This window comes from Rhamphochromis sp. 'chilingali' (assembly GCF_963969265.1).
Source record: "Rhamphochromis sp. 'chilingali' genome assembly, chromosome: 6".
NCBI classification, from domain to species: Eukaryota; Metazoa; Chordata; class Actinopteri; order Cichliformes; family Cichlidae; genus Rhamphochromis; species Rhamphochromis sp. 'chilingali'.
The window spans coordinates 3,086,964-3,113,275 of record NC_137933.1 but is presented as its reverse complement, the minus strand read 5'-3'; the positions used below and the strand labels follow the sequence as shown (position 1 = coordinate 3,113,275).

Here is a 26,312-nt window from a genome sequence, read left to right as displayed (position 1 = left end):
CATGCTGTAGGTATTACAGGTACTGCACTGCAGTGGTTTGTATCATATCTATCTAATAGACTCCAGTTTGTGCATGTAAATGGAGAGTCCTCTTCACACACTGAGGTTAATTATGGAGTTCCACAGGGTTCAGTGCTAGGACCAATTCTGTTTACACTATACATGCTTCCCTTAGGCAGCATCATTAGAAGACATAGCATACATTTTCACTGCTATACAGATGACACCCAGCTCTATCTATCTATGAAGCCAGATAACACACACCAATTAGTTAAACTGCAGGAATGTCTTAAAGACATAAAGACCTGGATGGCCGCTAACTTTCTGCTTCTTAATTCAGATAAAACTGAGGTTATTGTACTCGGCCCTGAAAAGCTTAGAAATATGGTATCTAACCAGATTCTTACTCTGGATGGCATTACCTTGGCCTCCAGTAACACTGTGAGGAACCTTGGAGTCATTTTTGACCAGGACATGTCCTTCAACACACATATTAAACAAATATGTAAGACTGCTTTCTTCCATTTGTGCAACATCTCTAAAGTTAGAAATATCCTGTCTCAGAGTGACGCTGAAAAACTAGTTCATGCATTTATTACTTCCAGGCTGGACGACTGTAATTCATTATTATCAGGATGTCCTAAAAACTCACTGAAAAGCCTTCAGCTAATCCAAAATGCTGCAGCAAGAGTCCTGACAGGGACTAGAAAGAGAGAGCAGATTTCTCCTGTTTTGGCTTCCCTTCATTGGCTTCCTGTTAAATCCAGAATTGAATTCAAAATCCTGCTCCTCACATACAAGGTCTTAAATAATCAGGCCCCATCTTATCTTAATGACCTTGTAGTACCATATCACCCTATTAGAGCACTTCGCTCTCGCTCTGCAGGCCTACTTGTTGTTCCTAGAGTATTTAAAAGTAGAATGGGAGGCAGAGCCTTCAGTTTTCAGGCCCCTCTTCTGTGGAACCAGCTTCCAGTTTGGATTCAGGAGACAGACACTATCTCTACTTTCAAGATTAGGCTTCAAACTTTCCTTTTTGCTAAAGCATATAGTTAGGGCTGGACCAGGTGACCCTGAATCCTCCCTTAGTTATGCTGCAATGGACGTAGGCTGCCGGGGGATTCCCATGATGCATTGGGTTTTTCCTTTCCAGTCACCTTTCTCACTCACTATGTATTAATAGACCTCTCTGCATTGAATCATATCTGTTATTAACCTCTGTCTCTCTTCCACAGCATGTCTTTATCCTGTCTTCCTTCTCTCACCCCAACCGGTCGCAGCAGATGGCCCCGCCCCTCCCTGAGCCTGGTTCTGCCGGAGGTTTCTTCCTGTTAAAAGGGAGTTTTTCCTTCCCACTGTCGCCAAAGTGCTTGCTCATAAGGGGTCATATGATTGTTGGGTTTTTCTCTGTATCTATGAATCGCCTTGAGGCGACTTTTGTTGTGATTTGGCGCTATATAAATAAAATTGAATTGAATTGAACCAGCAGGAGCAACTTAATTAGCTCACTCAGAGCATTGCTCGATTGCAGGGCCCCCATCAAATGTCTCACTCAGGACAGAGCGATTCCATTATATGCAAACGTTGTCAGCAACCTGGACATTTTGCTCGGGAGTGTGATGGGGAATGTGTTCCTCGTTCCCGGCCTCCTTTGCAGGCCCCTCCGCATAATCGCAGGCACTCTCCTTTAAATACGGCTTCGGAAAACTAGCACCCTCCGTACTGCCGAGCCACAGTTCAGGTGGGGTGTCTAATGGCTCAAGGGTTGTTTCTAATGGTCCAGAGACAGTCTCAAATTAATTTCATCCTGTCCGCATATAGATGTGGACATGGGCGGCATAAAAGTACCTTGTTTGGTTGATACGGGGTCCATGGTGTCCACCATAACTGAAAGCTTTTTCCGCCAGCATTTGGAGTCCTGGGGTCAAGAGCGTCTCCAAGCTTGTCATTGGTTGCAGCTTAAAGCGGCTAATGGTTTGTCTATTCCCTACCTTGGCTATATAGAGCTAGGTGTAGAGCTCTGTGGTAAGTTTATTTCACAGAGTGAAAACAGGATAATGGTCACTGCCTATGGTAGTGTCTGTTCTGATGGTCCACTGACTTATTCCTGCAAGGACATTTGAGACCAGAGTTAAATCCAATACCGACTCCGTTCCATTAACAACATTACATCTGGTTCCCTTACCATCATTCAGACACACCAATTTGTATGTTTCCATCAATTCCTCAATTACATTACCATTAGGATCTGTGTGTCCACCTCCCCACATTCTACTATGGGCATTAAAATCCCTGCACCAAATAACTCTACGACAATCACTGCCTTCAATTGAACGAAGACGCGGCTCCAATCTGGTGCAAGGATTGTAGAAATTCACAATAACATTTGGTTCATTCCTGTCCCAAACCTCAATAGCAACATACTCCAATTCATTGCCTTTACCCAGGAGTCTGTATGGGATGTCGTGTGTGACAAATGTTGCACATCCTCCCCCTCCACCACGGTCCCTGTGATTTCTTATTACATTATACCCATACAACACAAAATCCAAAGATGATTTAAGCAAAGATTCCTGTATACAAATGACATCTGGTTTAACATTATGTCGTGTGATGAAATGCTTAAACTCCTGGCCATTGGCCAACAGACTCCTTGCATTCCATTGAAGGATAAGTACCATGAGTACATAAAATAATATCATGTTTCCTGACTCGACTGAAGTGGTTAATTGCCGCTTTAACAATAAGCTCCTGCTTAGGTTTCACATCAGCTGTGTTGTTTATCACTCCTGCAATGAACGTAACTAAAGCCATCTTATCACTAACCGTACCATTTGTGTTGATCTGGGGAACTCCTTGACCCCGAGATGTACCCTGAGTAGTGTTATTGTCATGGATTCACAGCAGCCATTAACTGGTCGTGACAGTCAACCCCCTGCCCTACCTACAACAGTATGAGGTTTAGTATCCTGGAGCTAGAAGTGCTAGATATGAGACAGGGTGTCAAACTGAATGCCAGCATATTGACACAGACACACATGGGCTGCAGGATCCTGGCGGACAGGCAGAAATCCAGGCAGAGACACGCCCTGCTCCTTTACCCACCAATCAAGATGAGGGAACTCCTGACGACAATGAGGGAGATTAGGCGATTCATTTACAATCTCCAACCTCCACTGAGCCTTCCTTCAAAACAGAGGATTTAAATACACAGAAGGGTAATGAGGGAAGTGGAAACACCTGGGGGAAAACAGCTGACACAAATTAACACAACGCCACAGTGGAGGCAAAACTAAACACACTAAACATGGAAACATGAGACTCTCCAAAATAAAACTACCAATCCAGGATGACGGCAGTGCACGTACAAAGCCGTAAAAGAAAAAATAACCCATTAAAAAACATTATGCTGTGTTGTTAGTGATGTACGAATGGCCTTTCTAAGTACAAAAAGGAAAAGAAAAAGACAAAGTCTGGGATGGCGCGTGATCTGCCCTCCTCAGATTAAACTCAGTGCAAAAAAACAAAAACAAAAAATCCAGATTCCCAGCATCCATCAGATAATACCAAGAAATTAGACTGTAATTGATGATATTTATGAGTGACACACATCACTAAAAGATAACTTCAACACAAGATAATATAAGATGAGAGAAGGAGTAGCTTACAAGCAATGTATTTATTTCCTTTGTTCCTATGTGAAAATGAGGGCCATTGTGTAGTTTTGAACATAGAAATCATTTTCACTTGCTCATGCTGTTTTGCTATAGGAGTCAGAAGTTTTGTGAATATAGTTTTGAAAATTGTGTTTTCATCTTTACATTTTTGAAACGAGGGTGAAAGGTCACAAAAATAAATAAATCTTTGCAATTGTAAAAATTTATGAAAGGTAATGTTTAAAACGTTACTCCTTAAATCTCAGTCGTTCAAACGTTTCTCCAAACAGCGACCCTCCTCAGACCGGTTTATACACTGCCATTGGCTGCTGGGTATCAAACATCAGAAGCTCAGTGGCGTCCTGGAGAATGACTGCACAAATGGATCTTGGAATATGATCTGACACTGGTGAGTGAAACCGATCTCCCATTACTACTATGCTACCTCTTCTCAGGTATCAAAAGCATTTTGTTGTTTTCATTTTTGTTAGGGTGCCTGGGTCGTCGACCCAGAGTTTTCAGTTTTGCATTATTATTGAACTTTCTCAATTTTAAATACACGTAGACTTTGAGGGCTAGCAGGAGGGACTATGCGCTTACCTGCTGCTCTCTGGCAGGTAGCTCCATGCCCTCCTGGGTTTTAAATGCACCTTAGAACACACATGCATCAACACTACAATGAGCGGGTGGAGGGAGGTTTGGAGTCTTCTCTCACCCCCGTTCTCTGCGGCCTGCTGGAGCGGGGGGGCTAGGAGGAGTTGGCCGTCCGACTGCGGTCTGGAGTGTGGGGCCTCCCTGCTGCTGCGGAGTCGGGGCGGTCTGCCTCTCCCCACCGCAGGGAAAAGGGTAACACCACCTGGGTCTGGGTGCAGTTCCCCCCTCCAGGGGCAAGGGTACCTAGACCCGGTTCGTAGAGTACGCTTGGGGAGTGTGATCGTGTGTACAGCGTCTCTTTATGTCTGTCTCCACGTTGGTTGAGTGTGGAGTGAGTGCATATGAGAGCATGAGGGTGGGAATGGATGTTTGTGTCTGTGTGTGCCTGTATGTCTGTGTCTATATGTCAGGTTGGGTATCAGACGCCAGCTCTCTGGGGACACCTCAGGCCCTCCAAGGTTTGGAGGCCTATCTCCACCCACCACCACTTCCCCTGCCGGTGGCGGACTCCCTCAGGTGTCGGTGTGTTGGTGGTTCTTTGTGTCTGGGGGTGGGCGTCCGGGTACACACCGGCTCACTCCTTGGCGGCCGCTTATCGGGGCCTGGAGCCTGGGGCTCACTCGGGCCACTTCGGAGGTGGGGTGCCCCCGGCCTCTCGGCCTGGGGCTCGGTCACTCAGGCACAGCTGGCTGCCAGCGGAGCTCACGGGCGCGTCACTGCAACCCCCCCTGGCTTCTGCTCCGCGGCTGCTGAGTGAGCCCTCATCTGGGACTCTCCTCAGCTCTTTCTGGGACAGTGGCGCGGCTGCCCCTCTGTTGGTCTTCCTTGGTCTCTTGTGTTCTGGGGGCCTCTGGATGTCTGGAGTTTTGATCTCCTCCATACCTGCTTCATACCCTGGAGGACGGGGCTGTGGCCCCCCCACACTCCCTAGCAGATCGTTACATGGAGAAACCTTTGGAATGCAAGCATGCTGATCCACACAGGTATGCACACAGGTGTACACACGGGTATTCACAGACGCGGACTACAGCTTTCTTGGCTGCTGCCTCAAAGCACATTGTGCGCTGTCTATCTTGCGTGCTGCACAATATCGTTTATTATTTAGTATCTACTGATATCTACTGCTAGCTAGTTTATTGTGATGGTGCTGTTTTTTTTATTATGTTGCTCTTTGTTGTTTGCTTTCTCTTCTGTTTTTTTCCTCCATACAGGTGACCCAGGTGTTTTGTTTGTTTGTTTTTTCTTTCTTCCCCCCCTTCTCACCGTCTCTTCCCCCCTTTGGTTTTCTTTCTCTCCCTCTCTTTCTTTCATTCTTTCTCCCTGTCCTATCCCCCAGTCATGTCTGTCCCGTTTGTAGCAACTGAAAATAAAATAAATTCATAATTATAATAAAGGTCAATCAAATGGACCAATATGGCACAGCCATGATGATCCACTTGGTAAAATAAATCTGCTTGGCATCTTTCTTGGCCTTAAGACAACAATTCTGATGGCTAAAGATCCAAACGGGACACAAAAAAAAAAGAACTTTGATTTTAATATCTTTTATCATTTCTAGTCTTTCAGTTTCTTTGTTAGTGTTCTGTTTTCTGTCTGTGTTCCTTAGTTGCTCTGTCTCCCCTGTCTGCTGTATCCCCTTGTCAAGTCCGCGTCTCTGTGTTATGTTTCCTGTTTTACTTTATAAAACATCCATGTCTCAGATTATTGTATCAGGTTTTGCTTCCCTTGTATCGTTAGCCCTGATTTGCCCCAGCCGTGTTCCCCTCCTGTTTCCCATTTCCTGATTGCTCCCTTTGTGTATTTAAGTCCTGTGTTTTCCTTTGTCTGGGTCGTGATTGCCATCATCCCACACTGTGTGGCCAGCCAGCCAGCCAGCCAGCCAGCCAGCCAGCCAGCCAGCCAGCCAGCCAGCCAGCCAGCCAGCCAGCCAGCCAGCCAGCCAGCCAGCCAGCCAGCCAGCCAGCCAGCCAGCCAGCCAGCCAGCCAGCCAGCCGTATTTCCAGTTTAGCCAGTTTTCTGTTTTTTGCCATCCACCATTAAAGTTGCATTTGAGTTCACCTTTTTGCTCCGTGTGTCTGCACTTTGGGTCCACCACTCCTGCCTGCACACAGCCTTCACATGACAGAAGATCGCGACCGGAACATGGACCCCGCAGACCTTTTCATTTTGGAGTTAGATGCTGAGATGGAAAGGCTGGTTAAATTGCTGTACTGCATATGTAAGTGGTCACCAGGTGTTACTCTAAGGAGGGTAATCCCCCCCCCCCCCCCCCAAAAAAAAAAACAGACAGAGCAGTGGAGCAGCCAAAGGAATAGAACAATATAAAACTGTATTTCTAAAATATAATTTATTACACAAAACGGTTTAAAAGCAATTAAAACAGCCGTGGCCGGGGAGAACACACAGTAAAAACCAATAAAACATAAACACTAAAAGTCAGGTGGCATCAGCCACAGCATTAACATCCAGTAAAATTGGAGCGGGCAAGGAAAACCCGGCGGCGCACAGTCTTCACGTGAAACTTTTTGGTTGTTGGAGAGTTTGTTGCAGGGCTCCACTGTCAGGTGGAGGCACTGGAACCAAGTACACGGACAGACATTTACAGCACCATAAATCACACTTTAGGAAGTTCAGTGGCTGTTGAGAAAAATATTCAGAAGATCTCTTTAACCACACTATTTAATTTGTCTATTTCATTTATAAAATACCAAACTTTTGTACGGAACTTTTTAAAAATTATTTTAACAAATTGTTTTTAGCCATAGGTATTTTTCCACAACAGTGAACACTGAAGTAGGAATAATAGATTTTTTTTCCTGAGATTATTTCTGATGCAGTTGAATCTCATGTTATAGGGTTCGAAATAACTGCCCACCATCACTCAGCGGGATAGTGTTTGATCCTGATGGTAATCAAGTGAGATGCAGAGTAGTTCAAGTACAAATGACTGTCAGTCTCCACAGTGGTTTCTCTTTTGATCAGGTGAACATATACACATTTTTTTCCTTACTTTAAAACAAATCCTTCCTTTGCCTGCTAGGCCTCCTCTAATCTTACTCTCGCTCTTCGTCTTCTTCTGTGGCCTAACCAAAGTGTACCTAATGATGCACTTTGTGTTCAGAGATTTACAAAACTCTGATTTAGAATGGTATTTGAATGATTGAGTTTAGCAGTTTGAAGTTATGTTGCTGATACATGAGCTCCATGTTTTCAGACTTGTGTGCACTGTGCAATTTGTGTGTGTGTGTAAAATTGGGAAAAATTAGGGAATAGTAACTGGTGTGGATCACAAGACTGTCAATCAGGACGCAGCATTTGGAAGTTTTTTGTGTTGCATTTTGCTTTCACTCTGTTGTTTACTGATACACACCCTGTGTGTATCAGTGTGTGTACAGCGCCCTGACCCACTGGTGTCAAGACAACCATCTCACCCTCAACGTCGCAAAGACAAAGGAGTTGATAGTGGACTTCCGGAGGTGCAGAGAAGTACACACCCCCATCACCATCAACGGCGCTGCTGTGGAGAGAGTGAGCAGCTTCCGGTTCCTTACATCTGGCTGAGGATCTTACGTGGTCAGTACACACAAACAAAACAGTGAAGAAGGCGCAGCAGCGCCTCTTCTTTCTCAGGAGACTGAAAAGATTCGGCATGAGCCCCCGCATCCTCAGGACCTTCTATCACTGTGCCATTGAGAGCATCCTCACTGGATGCATCACCACCTGGTATGGCAACAGCACCGCCTACAACTGCAAAGCTCTCCAGCGAGTAGTGCGGTGCTCTGAACGGATAATTGGAGGTGAGCTTCCCTCCCTCCAAGACATCTACAGGAAGCGCTGCCTGAGGAAAGCGGGGAGGATCATCAAGGACTCCAGTCACCCCAGCCATAAACTGTTCAGACTGCTTCCATCAGGAAGGAGGTTCTGCAGCATCCGGTCCCGTACCAGCAGACTGAGAGACAGCTTCTTCCACCAGGCCATCAGACTGCTGAACACGTCATAGACACCTCAGCTTCACTACTGGAACTTCAACATTATGCACTCCATACTGTACAGTAATGCCACTGTTTTGCACATGTCTCAACTCTGTATATTTTATTTTATATATTTTATTTATTGTTTACTCTATTTAATTTGTAAAATATGTGTACACACACGTAGAAAAATATTTAGTATACACATCCAGAAATGCATATACTATTATATATTGTACATATATTTATTAGTTTCAGATGTAGCCATTCTTGTATTTTGCTTGTTTACATTATTGTATTTTGCACAACTCTGTTGCTTGTGAAGCTCGCACACAAGAATTTCACTCACATGTGCTGTACCAATGTACCTGCACATGTGATGTGACAATAAAAGTGATTTGATTTGAAGTAGTCAGACTCGAACGTCAAGGAAGGTGGTAGGGAAGCAGACTACGCAGACATTTCAGGTTTCCAAGGTGAGCAATTTATTTACAGTGAACTTAATTTAATGTAACTTAACAAAACTTCCCCCCCCAAATCAACTCTATTAACACCGCTGCGCTGCGCTGCATCTGGTAGAGACTGGCTTTAAATAGGGCCTTCAATTTCCCTCCAATTGCCCAGCCAGTACCACTCACTCAAACTGAGGGATCTAAAACTCTGCACAGATTATCTAAAAACACAAAACCTCTACACACTTCTAACATGCACATTTACACAACTAAATGGCAGTATTAACGAAAGGAAAAACATTCAACAAATCCCTTTAAACCTTAACACAAACAAAAGGAAGCATCTCTGTGGAAAAAGAAACCCCTCACCTTGGTTAGACCTGCTGATGTCATATGTGACATCATCAGCACTTTAAAATGAGGAAATACCAGGCAGGCGTTTCCCCACACCTGACCCTCATGAAAACTGAAAAGAGAAACAAAGTAAGTATGAAGAAATGACTTAATCTGTAACATAATAAAATATAAAGAAACATAACTGAGTATTTGTCTTAATTTGCAGAATGTTTGCTTTGCCGGCAACAGAACGCTTACACAAACAAACCGGGGATAGTGAGTGAAGCAATGTCACCCGACAAACCGCAAATCACAGCAAATACATAGAAACAGAATAATGTGTACAGTGTGCAAAAAAAAAAAAAAAAGGTAAACACATATGGGACAAATGGAGAGCATTGCAACTGCTCCTCCACTTTGTCACACACCCTGTTAGGTGACAATTTCTGTCTTGTTCCTACAACACTCATCAGTTTTGTAAAATTAAATTACAAAATATAACATAACAACTTAAACACTACTTTCTTTTCTTTTTTCTATTTTGGCCTGTCCCGTTTGGTACTTCAGACAACGATTCTGAATTGCTAAAGGCCAGGAAAGATGCCCAACGGATGTATTTTTTCAAGTGGCGAAAATATAGCAATGCCATATTGGTCCACTTGATCGATATGTATTATTATTGTTTATTTATTTTATTTTATTTTAAGTTATTACAAATTGGACAGACAATTAGACAGAAAGAGAGAAAGAAAAACAGAGGGAAGGGAGGGGGACAGTGACAGAAGACACTGAGGAAATCCGTTGGATCACCGGTTAAAAGAAGAAAAACGAAAACAAGCAACAAGAGAACAACACAATACAGAGATCAAAGCAATGACCTAGACAGTGTAAGTAACAGTCAGTACTAAATATTGAATGTTATTGAGCAGCACACAAGACCGACAGCGCACGATATGCTTTAAGGTAGCAGCTAAGGAAGATCTAGTTTGTCTGTGAGCAACCGTGTGCACACCTGTGTGTGTGAGCACGCTTGAGTTCAAAAGGTTTATCCTTCTAACAATCTGCTAGGGGGGGGTCCCCTCAGAGCATGAAGCAGACATGGAGGAGACCCAGGCCCGGACACCCACAGGCCCCCCAATGTGCGAAAGCCCAAGGAGGACCACCGGAGAGGCAACCGCGCCACCTTCCTGGAAAAAGCTGAGGAGAGCCCCAGACATGAGGTCAGCAGCCACGGAGCAGAAGCCACAGGGGATGCAGTGACGAGCCCGCAGGCCCAGCCAGCAGCCGCCGGGTACATTAAACATTACTCTTAATAAAAAAGCTAAATCGAAATGCATAACATGACGTTTGTTTATGTGTTACATGGGGATTTTCAGGTCCCTAGGAAACTGCAGTGCTGAGAACAGAGAGTGTAAGTGTGGGAGTTGCTTAGTTAACAAAAGGCCGTGCACCTGGTGTGGTAGGCCTTTATCTTGCTCAATGAATGGGGTCAATTCAAGACATTCCTCTAAGCCATGTGCCGTAAATGTACTATTGTTAAAGGATATTTTGAGGTTTGGTCAGGCCTGAATGTTTTGCTGTAGTGGGCGTTGGTGTGTTACAGGGAAAGCTAAGCAAAATGACCTCCAGGCCAGATCAGTCACTATAGCTGATTAACTGACAACTTGAGAGCTGGATGTTTTCTTTACAGATATATCATAAACTTTAAAAGAAACAAACAAAAAAACAAATTGGTGTTAATGAAGTACCGTTTGACCCATTGTGTCATTTTCCTTGTTAAAACACTTCCTCAGGAATCGCTTGTAGGTGCCTGAACTGCGGGGATTGAAGTTTTTGATAATTATTGAGCAGCTTTTGTTGCATTAGTTTAATGTAATTCTATTTTTAGTATTAATAATATATGTGATTCTAAATGTTCATTATTTGATCGAAGAACAAATGTGTGTTTCACTGAGAGCGTACCCAGTGATAAAAATATTAACTGGAATTAAAATATGTAAATCACCATATTAACTGAAGAAATTGCTGTTTATTGGTATATTTTTATGATCTTGGGATTTTTTTAAATCACCACATCATAAGATCTCTGACGTATGTGGTATAATTGGGATAATTCTGAAAATTTTCTGTGAAATAAGAGTCATATGACTTATGAAAGGCCCCTCTGTGATTGGTCAGATGCTGCCAAGGCCATGTTCTAAGAATCTGTCCAGATCATCAATCTTACTTTGGCTTGGATTTTCATTCATGTCCAAATAAACAAGCCCACTTAATAACAGATTTTATATAAAATAAATGAAAGCACATAACAATCCACATGCATACACACCCAGTATTGTGTTTATTATGTGATTTCAATTTCAAGTAGAATTTAAATCTAGTGCATTCCATTTATTGCCAATAAATCCCATTAAATGACAGAATTACATATTATTACACTTTCAGACATTACAGACATTAATGTGTTGTCTTTGAAGGATGGCCATTTCTTTTATGTACGCCAAAACAATCCCCAATCTCGCCGCCACTAACACAGAATCTGCAGCTAATCTCACTCTTTGTTTAAAGTTATGAAAACGTATGTCTAAATTAAAGAGAACCAAATCTAGTGGAGTGTTAGGGGAATTTTTCAACATGCAGGCTTTTAGCTCTTAGTATTTTAAACAAAATATTAGCCTAAACCACTATCTTTTCTTAAACAATAATGTTTTGTAAAAGCAAAAGAAAAAACCCCAGAACAAAGCTCCTATAAAGTACATAAACTAGTTGCTAAAAGACACTTTCTGGCCGAGAAGCCGGCAGCTTTTGTTGAGAATCAGAAAGCGGAACATTTCCAGAAAGTTGATGCTATAATGGCATGAAAAAATCTGGCAAAACCAGTTTTGAATACAATGTTGCTTTGAAGTTCTAACTAATCTTTTGAGACGAGCTTTGAACTGAAGGTCGTGAATTGTCATAAATTGTTCTTGACATTACTTTAAAGCCTGTGCTTTTTGGTGAGTGCACAGGTATTAGATATGTTAACATGCAACCCCTATCAGAACTAATCATTTTGTCTAGAGGACTAGACGACCACGACACCACATATAGACTAATCACCTTAAAAAAAGAGATAATTAAGCAAGTCTGTCTTAAAGTCCCACCATCATGGACCAATTGTAGAAAGGCTCTGCTGCTGCCGCCTAGTGAAGCCTTCATCCAAAATGAATTCTGACTCTACTACCTGTCCACACACAAAAAATATTAACAGTGCAGTTCAAATCAAACGAGCATCTGCTAAATTCGTTTTTACCCATTCATGTTATTATCCCATCAAAGATCACATAAAGAATAACAGTAGAAGATACTCACTTAAATATTTGACTACTTACAACTTCAAAAGCTTCATAATAGCTATCGGTATTTGAGAGTATTTTGGCAGGACTGGTGTCTGCCATCTCTTCAGATGAAAAGATGTTTTTAAGGGTTGTTTAGCAGCTTTTGATGCAATTTTGTTTTAAGACAGACTTTGAAGAAAGTGATCATGTGAAAGTGAGACAAACACAATTGTGAGTAAATACTGGGTTTAGTTCTCCCATTCTGAAGCTATGAGAACTTTGCGGTCTTCTGCTCTTCCGTTCTTCCTGTAGTAACGAGCCATAATGCCCAACAGCACCACTGACACTAAGAAGGCGCTGGCAAAGACTGCGGTGGAGATGTTGGAGCTGAAGATCTTCCTCATTTCCCAACCTTCCTCACTTGATTTTGTGCCTGGAGAAGCTGGTGGAGGACTCACTGAAAGACATCAATACATGGATAGTTGGACAAGCTGGCAAGCAAGTAAGGAGGCAGAGAGGCAATCAAACAGGTAGATTGATACATTTTGGATTAACCTTCTGGAAGCGTGCCGCTCCTTTCCATCAGAACATCCTGACTGTTCTCTGCTGTATCAGGAAAAGGCTGCCCAACAAACTGCAGAGGGCCCTGGGTAATGTAGTGTCTACCCGTCTCCCCGCTCAGGCCTCGCCTACGTCTGCGTGATGGATCCTTCAGACATCCCTGGGCACATCTGGAAAAGGGACTCTCAGGCTCACACAGGATTACAGAGCACGTGATGTACACCTGTAATGTGGAAGAGTAAAGGCTTTGGAATAACAAGCACTTGTCTAACCACCAGTTACCCATCTTGAAATGCTTCCAGGTAGTTGCCACAACTTAAAAACTACATGTACACTGATCAGGCGTAATATTATGACCACCTCCCTAATACTGTCTTGGTCCCCCTTTCGCTGCCAAAGCAGAACTGACCTGTACGGAAAGTTTTCATCACTCATCCAACTGTCTAATCAGTCTCACTGAACCCGAGGTTTCCGAGCATAATATTGTCTGTCGCATCACACTGCCTCTGCCTTGCCTTCTTCCCATACTGCATCCTGGTGCCAGGTGTTCCCCAGGTAGGTGACGCACAGGCACCCGGCCATCAGTCCAGGCCACCTTCTTCCATTGCTCCGTGCCCATTCTTGGCACTTTCAGTGATGGATGGGGTTTAGCATGGGCACCCTGACTGATCAGATCCCCAATACTCAACAAACTGCCATGCACTTTTGACTTTTGTCTGTTTAATCAAACCAATAACCCGATAATTACTGCAATTTTGGAAATGTTCTAGCCATCACAATTTGGCCCTTCTCTAACTCGCTCAAATCCTTACACTTGAAGGCAAAATGTTCATTTGCTCCCAAATGTCTCCTCCTTACGAACAGATGGCATGAAGTGATACCAGTGTTGTTCACTTCACTTGTCAGTGGTAACTTTGTTATATCTGTATATAGTTATTAGTCAAAGTTTAAAAATGTTGCTGATTCTGTACCAAAATAATTTTTCAAGCTTTTTCACACTTGGAAATTGGATACAAAACAGCAGGAAAGCAGTGATATCAGGATTTTCTTTGTTATGCATATACTCTTCAGTATATAACTGTGTGAGTAATATTTTTGTATAGGTTAGAGGTTTGTATTTGGTGCTATCTAAAGTTACCTGGTCATAGTTTCCAGTAAATTTAAAGGCTTGAAGTCCGAAGTTGAATGCAGTTTTATTAGATGGGTAAATTGTTACTGTCTCGTCTTCTACACACCTGAAAGAAGGTTTAGGTCAATCGTATGAAGCAATGTAAATGGAAGATGACATTTAATAGTTGTAAGTTGTAGTAATTAGTATTGCTATTTAATGTAGCTAAAATACACTCCTGTGAAAATATTATCGACAATTTAGTTGTAAGGAATTTTAAGCATTTTTTAAATTTTACAGCACTTTTTTTGCATCAGCACTTACCCATTCCTGATGATGTAGTACGAGAGGCTGTTTTCAGGGTTGTTATCAGGAGTGGCTTTGCATGACTCAACAAACAACATCACGTTTGGTAATTCTGAACTAGCTTGGATGCCCATAAAAATAGTCTCCAGCAGCTTGACTTGTACTGGATAGGCACTAGCCTCCACTCTGTTTGTAAAGCTGCTGTTGTGGAAAATTTCAAAAGTGTAGCCAAAGCTTCCGAAGTTGGACTCGGTGAAAATGTAGTCAGCGTTGTGGAGATTGTAGTAATTGGAGATGCTGATGGCTTTGGGAAACTGGCATGAGAAACCGATTTTAACTGTCTTCCTTCGAGTTATAACCTCGTTAGCCAGCTCAAAGGAGTTGATCGCATTCTTGAAAATGATATAATCACCTTTATCCTGTATTTAAGACAAACAAAGGAAAAGCAATTAGTTGCCGTGAGGATAATGAACAACGGTCGTGATGTTGTTCTGTTCAGTGTATCGAGCCGCAATATTCTTCTCGTTGCGACGTACAGTAACTGGCTTATTTTACAAACTCAAATTTTGCTGTTCATTAATGAAAAAAACATTTTTATCTACAAAGAAATGTAAATGTTTCTCCAAACCTCAATTTTTGTCCCACAAGTGCTGAAGGACATTGCACCCATGATGTGAGTGCTGTTGGAGGTGAGCGAGCATGAAGGGTCACTCAGCTTGAGAAAGTTCTCGTCAATGCCAGGCATGGAAGCTTTATCAAGGGCTACTGTCATCTTATTGGCTGAGCAATGAACAGTGGCCTTGCCTGTAAACAGCACAATCTATATTAGCTACCTATTAGGAATAAAGTATTTTATCATACGATTACTACATATTCATATTCAAAATCATTAAAAAATAAATAAAAAGCTATTATAAAAGAAGAAAACAAAGGAAAAAAGAAAACCGCAAAGAAACAAATGTGATTTTACTTAGTTATAAGAGTCAATGTTATAATGAAATTAAAAGCTACAAATAAATGTGAAAAAACCTGCAAAATAACAATATTAATTAGATAATAAAACTGAAACATAACAAAGATAATATTGAAATCAAACTAAAACAAACTTGTACAGGAAATATCTTTGGGTTAATTTATGTCAGTTTGTGAAGAGAACTAGCAGAAAACCACTAAATTATACTGGACTGAAACCAAAATCTAAAATATCCAACATGTATGCATTTACATCTCAATCAAACTGTGTTTAACGTTTACCTTATACTTGTAAAACGCATTTAATTACATTATTTAAAAGAATCTAAGAAATGAAACATTTTATTCAGTATATTTATAACCTCGATTTACAATTTTAAAAAAAGCCTAGGTGCTGTGTAACCTGTAAACTGAAAACAAAAGGGAGTGATTTGCAAATCCAAAAAAAAAATAAAAATCACATTGAAAATATGTTACATGTTTAAACTGATCCACTTTACTATTTTAGGACAAATATTAGCTGATACTGAATTTGATGGCAGCAAAAAGTAGAGACAGGGCAACAAAAATAATAGCTAGAGGACTATTTTGAAACTGTTAGAGCAGGGGTGTCAAACTCAAATACACAGTGGGCCAAAATTCAAAACTGGAACAAAGTCGCGGGCTAACATTAATATTTATTGAAATATATTTATTCCTCCAGATATAAGAATGAATCTTTTCTTATGGACTCAAACACGTTTTGCTGAAAAACTGAATATGTAACAAGCAAAGCTTAATACTAAACAATATATATATATTAGCTGTATAATACCAGTAGGCCAGCTCTAATAGGAATTTGGTATGGCTTCGCGGGCCAAATGTAATTAGGCTGCAGGCCAAATTTGTTATTATTTACAGTACATAATATTAAAAGATGAAAAGGATCTGGAGAAAACTCAGATTCTTGCTGAGATATTGGAAGATTGTGATCTCTAAGCCCTCGGGGTAATATTACATTAAAAACAGGTTTTAGACCAGCACACGCTCCCACACAGATTACATGTTTTCCAGGTAAGGTCATATATATTTGAACAACACAGAGGTTATGATGCATCCTGTATATATTACAACGGCAATGCTTTCATAGCAGAAGAGTTTGTGTGCTGAACTGGCCTGCCTGCAGTTACCAACTAAATACATTTGTTATAACAGGAAGTGAAACACACAACAAATGAGACTTGGGTCTGTCGTGCAGTTAGAATCATGTATCAGAGAAGACTGGGACAACACTCCCAACAACTGATCTTTGGGACTGTTAAAAAAGGAGGAAATTCTACACAGACGTAAATATTGCCCTGTCCCAACTTTATTCACTCAAAATGATCTTATTTTACAGTATGCCAAATCTTTTGGAAATCAGGTTGAATAAGAAAATGCAAACAAACAATTCATTTACTTATGTAATGGACATAAACAGAAGAAAAACACTGTTTTAAAAGTTGTTTAGGTTTTGTTTTTATGTATTTTTTTAAGAGGGAGTACTGTCACTTTAAGAGGTTTCATGGGAAGCAAAATAGAACCACAAGTGAACAAATGGCCAGCAGTGTTTGTGCTGTTGCCATGGCACTTAGTTATTACACGCACTGCTCATTTGTCAAGAGAGAGAGCAGGTGTTTACTAACCTTGTGTGGTAGATGCTTGGGTCACCAAGACAACAACACACCTCATCTCTGATTGGCTTAATGACAAAAAAAGAAAGAAGATATTTAAGTGAAAATATGGAAAGAGCAAGCTTAAATGTAATGTTGACTTGAAGACTGCTCATTATAGTGATCCAAATATCTAATCAACTTTTCACATCAACACGAACTCAAAGCGTTTATACATGTAGACGTGGTGAAGACAGTCTGCTGAAGGATGACTGAACATGGCATGGCTGCTGATAACAGACGGACCGGTGTGAGTTTTCAGACATTGTTGATGTACGATGTGCTAACGCACAACAATCTCTAGGGTTTATAGGTCTGAAATGAGAAAATATCCAGTGAGCAGCAGAATGGCCAGATTACTACTCTTTCAGGGAAGTAGTGATCGATCTAGAGTTGTGACTGTTTTGATGAGTTGTAGATTCAAGTGAGAAGGGCATCAACATGGTAGTAAAATATGTGTGGAAACAACAGCAGTGTGTGACAATGTGTAATGTGTACGAGGAAATGTGCTGCATCAAAGTGGTGACAAGGACTTTCCTGCTGTGAGTGTGTCAAAGCAATCAAGAAAAACCGTAAGGTCCCACCACAGCACTTCAATGGAGTAGTGGTCCGAGCTACGATTCTTTCTTTTTCAGCCATTCTGCTGTAGTTTTGTCACTGTGCTTGGGATCATTGTGTTGTTTCACTCAGTTTTCACCAAGCTTTGATTGTCAGATTTGACTCTGGGACACTTTAACATACAAAGGAGTTCATGGTTGACTAAGACAGCAAGGTGCCCAGGTCCTGTGGCTACAAAACCATCTTCAATCATCAGCTCTCCCCACTGTGCTTGATGGTTCTGAGGCACTTTTGCTAATATGCTGTGTTTGGGTTTCAGCAAATCTCCACTTTAGTGTCATCTGTCTAAACAACTGTCAGTGCGCCCCAGGGCAGCTGTGGCTACAATGTAGCTTGCCATCGCCAGTGTGTGAATGTGTGTGTGTGGATGGGTGAATGACTGAATGTAGTGTAAAGCGCTTTGGGGTCCTATGGACTAGAAAAGCGCTATACAAATGCAGGCCATTTACCATTTACCATTTACAACACTGCTCCAGAAGTTGTATGGCTTATTCACATACAACTTTGCAGCTATGTTGCCAGTCCTTCCAAGCAAGCTATAATTTTTCACTCTGAGAATTGTCTGGCTTTGGGATGATTTTCCTTGGACATTTACAGTGGAGCAAAAAAGTATTTAGTCAGCCACCGATTGTGCAAGTTCCCCCACTTAAAAAGATGACAGAGGTCAGTAATTTGCACCAGAGGTACACTTCAACTGTGAGAGACAGAATGTGAAAAAAAAATCCATGAATTCACATGGTAGGATTTGTAAAGAATTTATTCGTAAATTAGGGTGGAAAATAAGTATTTGGTCACCTCAAACAAGGAAAATCTCTGGCTCTCACAGACCTGTAACGTCTTCTGTAAGAAGCTTTTCTGTCCCCCACTCGTTACCTGTATGAATGGCACCTGTTTGAACTCATCATCTGTATAAAAGACACCTGTCCACAGCCTCAAACAGTCAGACTCCAAACTCCGCCATGGCCAAGACCAAAGAGCTTTGGAAGGACACCAGGAAAAGTATTGTAGACCTGCACCAGACTGGGAAGAGTGAATCTACAATAGGCAAGCAGCTTGGTGTGAAAAAATCAACTGTGGGAGCAATCACCAGAAAATGGAAGACATACAAGACCACTGATAATCTCCCTCGATCTGGGGCTCCACGCAAGATCTCATCCCGTGGGGTCAAAATGATGATGAGAACGGTGAGCAAAGATCCCAGAACCACACGGGGGGACCTGGTGAATGACCTGCAGAGAGCTGGGACCAAAGTAACAAAGGTCACCATCAGTAACACACTACAACGGCAGGGAATCAAATCCCGCAGTGCCAGACGTGTTCCGCTGCTGAAGCCAGTGCATGTCCAGGCCCGTCTGAAGTTTGCCAGAGAGCACATGGATGATACAGCAGAGGATTGGGAGAATGTCATGTGGTCAGATGAAACCAAAGTAGAACTTTTTGGTATAAACTCAACTCGTCGTGTTTGGAGGAGGAAGAATACTGAGTTGCATCCCAAGAACACCATACCTACTGTGAAGCATGGGGGTGGAAACATCATGCTATGGGGCTGTTTTTCTGCCAAGGGGACAGGACGACTGATCCGTGTTAAGGACAGAATGAATGGGGCCATGTATCGTGAGATTTTGAGCCAAAACCTCCTTCCATCAGTGAGAACTTTGAAGATGAAACGAGGCTGGGTCTTCCAACATGACAATGATCCAAAACACACCGCCCGGGCAACAAAGGAGTGGCTCCGTAAGAAGCATTTGAAAGTCCTGGAGTGGCCTAGCCAGTCTCCAGACCTCAACCCCATAGAAAATCTGTGGCGGGAGTTGAAAGTCTGTGTTGCTCGGCGACAGCCCCAAAACATCACTGCTCTCGAGAAGATCTGCATGGAGGAATGAGCCAAAATACCAGCTACTGTGTGTGCAAACCTGGTAAAGACCTATAGTAAACGTTTGACCTCTGTTATTGCCAACAAAGGTTATGTTACAAAGTATTGAGTTGTATTTTTGTTATTGACCAAATACTTATTTTCCACCCTGATTTACGAATAAATTCTTTACAAATCCTACCATGTGGATTCATGGATTTTTTTTTTCACATTCTGTCTCTCACAGTTGAAGTGTACCTCTGGTGCAAATTACTGACCTCTGTCATCATTTTAGGTGGGGGAACTTGCACAATCGGTGGCTGACTAAATACTTTTTTGCCCCACTGCATTCCTGAGAAGATTGGCATCTGTCTACCTTTTTTTTTTCCATTTGTGAATAATCTTTATTGTTTTAAAATGCTTGATTTTATATAAAGGCACTCACGTGTCATTTGTCTCTGCAGTGAAGCAGACTGGGACATATCTGTACAGGTCACTGAGCTGTGGTGTCCAGCTGAGAGTGACTTCTGCTTTTCCGAGCAGATCGTCTTTGAACACTTTGGTCATGTTCTGGGGGCCACTGACCTGGAAGTCGTGGATGCTTTAGGGAAAGGAATAAACATTACACACACACACACACACACACAAAATCCACAGAAATTCTCTGAGTATTATATCAACATTACAGGGTGTTTGTTTAGGGAAAGCTAGTGCCATAATTAATAATTTCAGTAAGTAAACACCTGGCATGGCGAGCTTCAGCTTCAGCATTAAGCTGGAATGTCTGGCCCACAGTGGCATGAAGAATATCACCGTGTGAAGGGGTTCTGTACAAGAATATGGGCTGCACATGACCGGCTTCACAGTTTGGTATTGGCAGGAGAACTAAAACACAAACAAGGCAGAAAGAATGTAAGTTCTGTTTCTATGAGACTTGACAGTTTCTGGTATTGTGCAGCCATACAATGGCCTCTCTGAGTTAGAGTTGGTTGGTCAGTCACCACATCAGAATAAAACGTGAGACAGTCCTCAAGCTGCCAGTTAAGTCATAAATTATCCAGTCAGTTAACCTTGCTTTGCTGATATTAATGACTCTTGCTTGTGTCAGCACCAACGTAAAGGAAACATATTTGAGTTTTTCAGAGACAAAGTGTAACTTAAGAAAAAAAAAGGTAATTTCTTTGTTTATTTAAATGTAACCCTTTAAAGCCCAGCGTGTCATATTTGATACGTGTTTTTGAGACTTTTACATCATCAGCGTGATTTGTTTTTTTTACTTCTACTTTAAATTGCATGACACGTTTTTAAGCACTAAATTGCAAAAATATGGCTTATGTAGCAAATGTGATACAAATTAAAACTCACATATGTGGAGATTAAAATTTTATATATTTTGTCTAAAGATTCAACAAACACTTCATTATCAAAAACTTAAAGATTTCTGGCAGTTATTTCATGGTTCAGGTTTTAAAGCGATAGGTTCATTAGAAGCAACTTTGGAAGCTAAAGTAAACAAATGTATCCAAATACTGTACTTAAATTTCACTTGTCTTGAATATTTATTATACTATTATACTATTTTATATTAAACTGTATACTCTTATATTCTTAGACTATTTAGTACATTTAATAAACAGGGTTAAATGATAGGTAGACTTGTTGCTGTTTTCAACTGAAAGATCAGAATACAATATACAAGTTACACCATGTGAGAAACTCTTATAACACAAATAAAAGATGATTCGAGGGGAGGCTGGGACTCATTGTATTGAGTCATTATTTTTTTGGTTTTTATAATCGCCAAACCACATAAAGTTTTAATGGTAATGTTTTAAAATACCTTTTTCACATGACCTTGTGGAGTTTTTGTGATATTTATGACTTTGTTTATGATATTCCTCTTGTGTTTATATATATTCAGTATTTTTGGGGTGAGACGTGTATTATGTTTGTGTCGCACTGACCATGTACTTTTATGAATCACTTACCCTCAATTGAGAACTGCAGCTTTACTTTGCAGAGAGGAGGTGAGTTCATGCCAGAGGCCTCACGAAACACCGATGTTCCATCTGAGTAGGTCAAAGTGATGTTGTTGGTGGAGAAGTCCTCTAACATCAACTCAAACACGTGGATTCCAGTCTCAATGTCACCTGTACTTGTCAGTATGCATGTAGTCTAAAGGGACACGAATAACAAATGGACATGACAGAGGTGCTGTTTTCTCAGAGCTTATTAAACACATCAGTTTGGAACAGACGGGATTCCAAACATAGTTACTATGTCACCGTTTTGCTTTTGGTTTCATTTCTTCTGTTTCATCTGGTCCAACTAGTCACTCCTGTTTGCTGCATCACCTGATCTCCTGTGTGCCCTTGTCCTACCATCATTCGAGTACTTCAAAGTAGTCATCTGTTTTGTATTTGGTCAGTTTTGTTTCTTTTCTTTTATCACTTGCCTAGTCGGCACAAGTTCTATTCTACTTCTGCTAACTTATATGTGATTCACCCCTTAGGTCCTTCAGATTATCAGTGCATAAACACATGCTTCTAATAAATCCAAAGGCATACTATTAGAGCTGATCTTATGCTTAAAGCATAACAATAATCTTCTTTTACACATTTTTAAAGTCTAAAAAAAAAGATTTCATTCTCTCTCTTTGCAAGTAAGCAAATGCAAATGATTGTAATGAGATTACAAGATGAGCTTAACGGAGATAGTTGGTTAAATTATTAGATTTTTTTAATGGGTTTATTATAAATTTGTATCTATTACATCAACTATATTGTCAACATGCAGAACATACTGATCAATCAAAGCATTAAAACCACTGAAAGATAAATTATTGCTCATCTTGATGAATGCAATGGGAAACCTTGCGTCCATTAAGTATGTTACCTTTATAAATACCCCTGACCTAATCACTGTAGCTCACTGATTAGAAATGCACTATGTACAAGTACATTTTTGTACATTTTGCACTGTGACAAAGAACAAACGGTGATAATACAACAGGACCCAGAGACTCTGCTGCCAGTGTCCTGGTGCCAGAGTCCTGGTGCCAGACACTAATTGACACCCAGAAGGGTTAACAGCTGCATAACATTTGATGGTAATTGTCTGTTTTTCATAATAGCACTCATCTCGTCTTACTGGCCATTTAAAAAGGTCTTCCACAGTTCGAGCCATATACACTCAGGCATTCACTTTATTCTTTGCGAGAATTTGATCATTCTCACATCCATACGCAACAATGGATGCAACAGGAGAAAATATGTGTTTGGGCCTGATGAAACCAACATTTTGATTAATATATCAAAATGCTGTGCCTAAAATTAGTGGATTACAATGCTATAATGATTGCTACATCAGATGACCACATTGAAGGTCATTAGAGCCCCCGTTTGGTCTGGATTACCTCGTCTAGAGCGAAGTTTGTGGGACCAGGTGTAGCAAAGCGACATTTCACTTCATCTCCATCTGGATCATGTGCCAGAATACGAATCCTCGAAAAACAGTTTTGAGGCACCCTGCAAGAACAGGCATCATATTAGTACATATTACAGTAATTTAACAACTAATCATCGAGTGATGTTTACGTAAGATTTCCAGATTCACGATTTTATGTTGAATCAAATAAGAAAAATGGCATGTACCGCAAAGAAGACACTGTTGTTGTTACGGGACAGCTGTTGACAGTGTGCGTATCAGATCGAGTTCCCAGGTCCAGCTCAGCATATGTTGTCCACTGGGTTTTCCCTTCAACATTAGACACCCAGCAGCAGCCAGAGTTCCTGAAAAGGAGGTGAAACATTTCATTGCTCGTAATTATACGCGTCACTTGAACCAACAATGGCTGCCATCTGAGAAGTGAAAAAACTCTGGTCTGGATTTTATATGCATCTTTGATAAGAGAGTATTTTGGTGAAGATATCACTACAAGACAAACTTGCATTTATTCGTGATTTGTTGGTGTTTCCAAAATATGAGGAGCTGATATGGAGCAGCTGTGTATCAGGTAGCAGAGCAGGTCGTCTACCAATCAGAAGGTCAGTGGCTTGATCCCCAGCTGCTTCTGTCCATGTGTTGAAGTGTCCTTGGGCAGGATTCTGAACCCGAAGCTGCCCTCGATGCATTCGTCGTAGTGTGAGTGAGTGTAAATGTGCTTAAGTATCGTTAAAAGCAACATCTAAATGTGTGTGTGTGAGAATAGAAAGGCACTATACTAATCCCTTTACCATTCTGATCCTACAGTTAACTCCCTTTTTGTTCTTTTATTTGTTCACACACAGACGTTTCTCATAAAAGGCTGGGCTGTCATACCAACAAAAATATTCCAAATGCCAAACTTGTGTTCTATTCAAGTGTCCCAGCAAGCGTGGCAGTCAGCCAGCGTGGTGGAATGAGAAGATGAATATCACTTCTCAAATCAACACTGACAGATACTGTGCTGTGGGAAATGCAGGGTGTGATGTGTACTTTCATTTTAAGCCTTTGTTATTAGAGATCGTTTTTCAAAGTAAAGATCAATTCTGATCAGCCTATAGAATAAATAATAGGGTAACAATTCAGAATGTATCGGCCAGTCCTCAGTACGAGTCCACTTACTACGGATCCCACTGCAAGTGGGCTGACTTTTCTCAACTTCTTCATTTTTAAGTTGTACTAGATCATGCTTGTTAAATACAATCTTCAATTCAGTCTGTGAGATACGCCAGAGTAACTAGCAAACGATAAATCAGATAAGCTGTGTTATTGTGCCCTGGACTTACCTCAGAGACAAGGAGGCATTATTAGTCAGGATGGTTGCTGTTGTGTGTCCTTCAGACTGGCACCAGCGGCCTTGGCCTGTGCTGTCCTGGTCTGTTTGCAGGACGCTCGACTCGTTAAAGCCTGTACATACGCCACTATCACATGAGAAAGATGACTGATCCTGACAGTTACTTTTGCCATTCTGCCGGTGATAAAAGGTCACCTAGAGGGTTTAAAAAAAATAATACATTTTCTGTGCACATTGTAAAAATCTGCATTGTTTGCATATTCAAGTCAATACAGTTTCCCCCCAAGTTTTTGAACAATTTCCTTCATGATTTCAAACCAACTTTTGTGGGGCTGAAATCATAAATAACAACAACTCCCTAACCCCTGTTCCCCAAGTCGTTGTTGTTTCTTGCATGCTTATAAATGTAGAAACTATAACATCTGTGAAAGCTATTCTATAGTTGTATTTTGAAAGGACCAGATTTCTGTAGTTTTCAGAACAGAAATGTAAACATCAGATAAAACCAGGTTTAAAACTGTTGCTTCATTTCAGAGTCAAAGGTTTTAGTCAGGGGATTTTAGATATCTCGTTTTATCACTTCTTAATAAACAAAAAGGAGAAGGAAAGTAAATGCATTTCCTCCATGTTTTCAGCTCTGTGATGCTTGATAAACTAATTAATCAAATTCCTAATTAAAAACAAAAATGTAAAACCTCATTTCTTCTGTTTTTAACTGTTTCACACTCTATATGTTGGTCTTCCTCCTGTCCTGTCTTAGATTGCGTTTAATTAGACATGGTGACATCACAGAACCCTAACTACAAAAATGAATGTGTCCAAACACAAGAACTGACAGAAAACAAAGACAAATGAACCCACATTTCTTGTATATTTCTTTTAACAGATACAGAGATGGCACATTTTCATTACTATCCACCATTTGGGATTTCTGAAGTTTTTTACTCACAAAAATATTGAAAAGCTTTGAAATTACTGTACAACATGCATGAAAGTGTTAACTATTTTCTTCATCACAAGAGTTTGGATTGTATGCAAGTGTTTTGCATTCCAATTAGGTTTCTTCAGAACTAGCGACGTGGCTGTATGGTTACTTAATTTTTTTTTTTTTAAAAAGGATCTTTTTGCAAATGCCACTACTTTAAAAATATGCATTATTACACTGAGTGTAAACTAATCTGTGTTGTGATCCATATTGCCCATCTTTCACTATCATGATAAATCTCAATATTAAAAGAATATAGTGAAAGTTTCAGCATATATACTTATGTTGTATTACCTTAAATGTCCCATCCATTTCCTTCTCTGGAGCCATGAAACTAATGCTGTCTCCATAAAAGCTGAGAGTCGACCCAATCCCCAACAATGGGAACAGCAGCAGGAGAAATACACCTGCCTCCATGATGTCTGAAAGAATCTGTATGTGCAAAATCTTGTTCAGCCAGTTTCAATCCCTGGGACAGAAGAGGCGGGGAATGAACTAACAAGAATAACCTGATCTCATCAGACCATCAGAAATGTTTTATGTGGTTGTATTATGTGAAAATGATTTTATATGCTAGAATGATGAAGACACAATCTGTATTTGACCCACTGGTCAAAATGATCAAGTCAAGTCATTTATTTTGCACTGTGCTGATTTTTATGATTGCATATTGTGTGATGTGATGATGACCAATCTATCTATATACATATGCATAGATAGATAGTAAAAGATAGGATTGGATATATACAGGTCTATCTACTTTGTCAGTCATCATTACATATGACAGTTTCTTCTGATGTTTATTTTGTTCCTTGAGGATGTTTATAGAAGCCTTTTCTTCTAACTTTTTTGTTTTGTTTTGTTTTGTTTACATTAAATGACATGTTTGACTGTATGCATTTTTTCCAAGGGTATGTACTGATTCTATTATGAACATAATGCTGATTATGCTGTGCGAATGAAAATGTTTTTTAAAAATGTGATAATTAATCGACTTGTTTTATTTTAAAGTCGGTGAACCACGGATGACTTTTTACCTTTTTGGGTTTTGGGCCA

At 40.7% G+C, this 26,312-nt stretch overlaps 1 protein-coding gene across 1 annotated transcript; it reads right to left on the bottom strand.

Moving 5' to 3' along the window:
* Positions 1 to 11,383: 11,383 nt before the first annotated feature.
* Positions 11,384 to 25,675, bottom strand: LOC308398609 (scavenger receptor cysteine-rich domain-containing protein DMBT1-like). The gene is made up of 13 exons (XM_080885357.1): positions 25,551 to 25,675; positions 24,264 to 24,466; positions 23,148 to 23,285; positions 22,910 to 23,021; positions 21,483 to 21,669; positions 20,238 to 20,379; positions 19,940 to 20,095; positions 16,998 to 17,053; positions 14,990 to 15,165; positions 14,380 to 14,780; positions 14,086 to 14,182; positions 12,942 to 13,170; positions 11,384 to 12,843 (listed from the first exon to the last, which is right to left on the bottom strand). The coding sequence occupies exons 1-13, from the start codon at positions 25,671 to 25,673 to the stop codon at positions 12,635 to 12,637; spliced, it is 2,229 nt and encodes a 742-aa protein (XP_080741483.1). The 5' UTR covers positions 25,674 to 25,675; the 3' UTR covers positions 11,384 to 12,634.
* Positions 25,676 to 26,312: the final 637 nt, after the last annotated feature.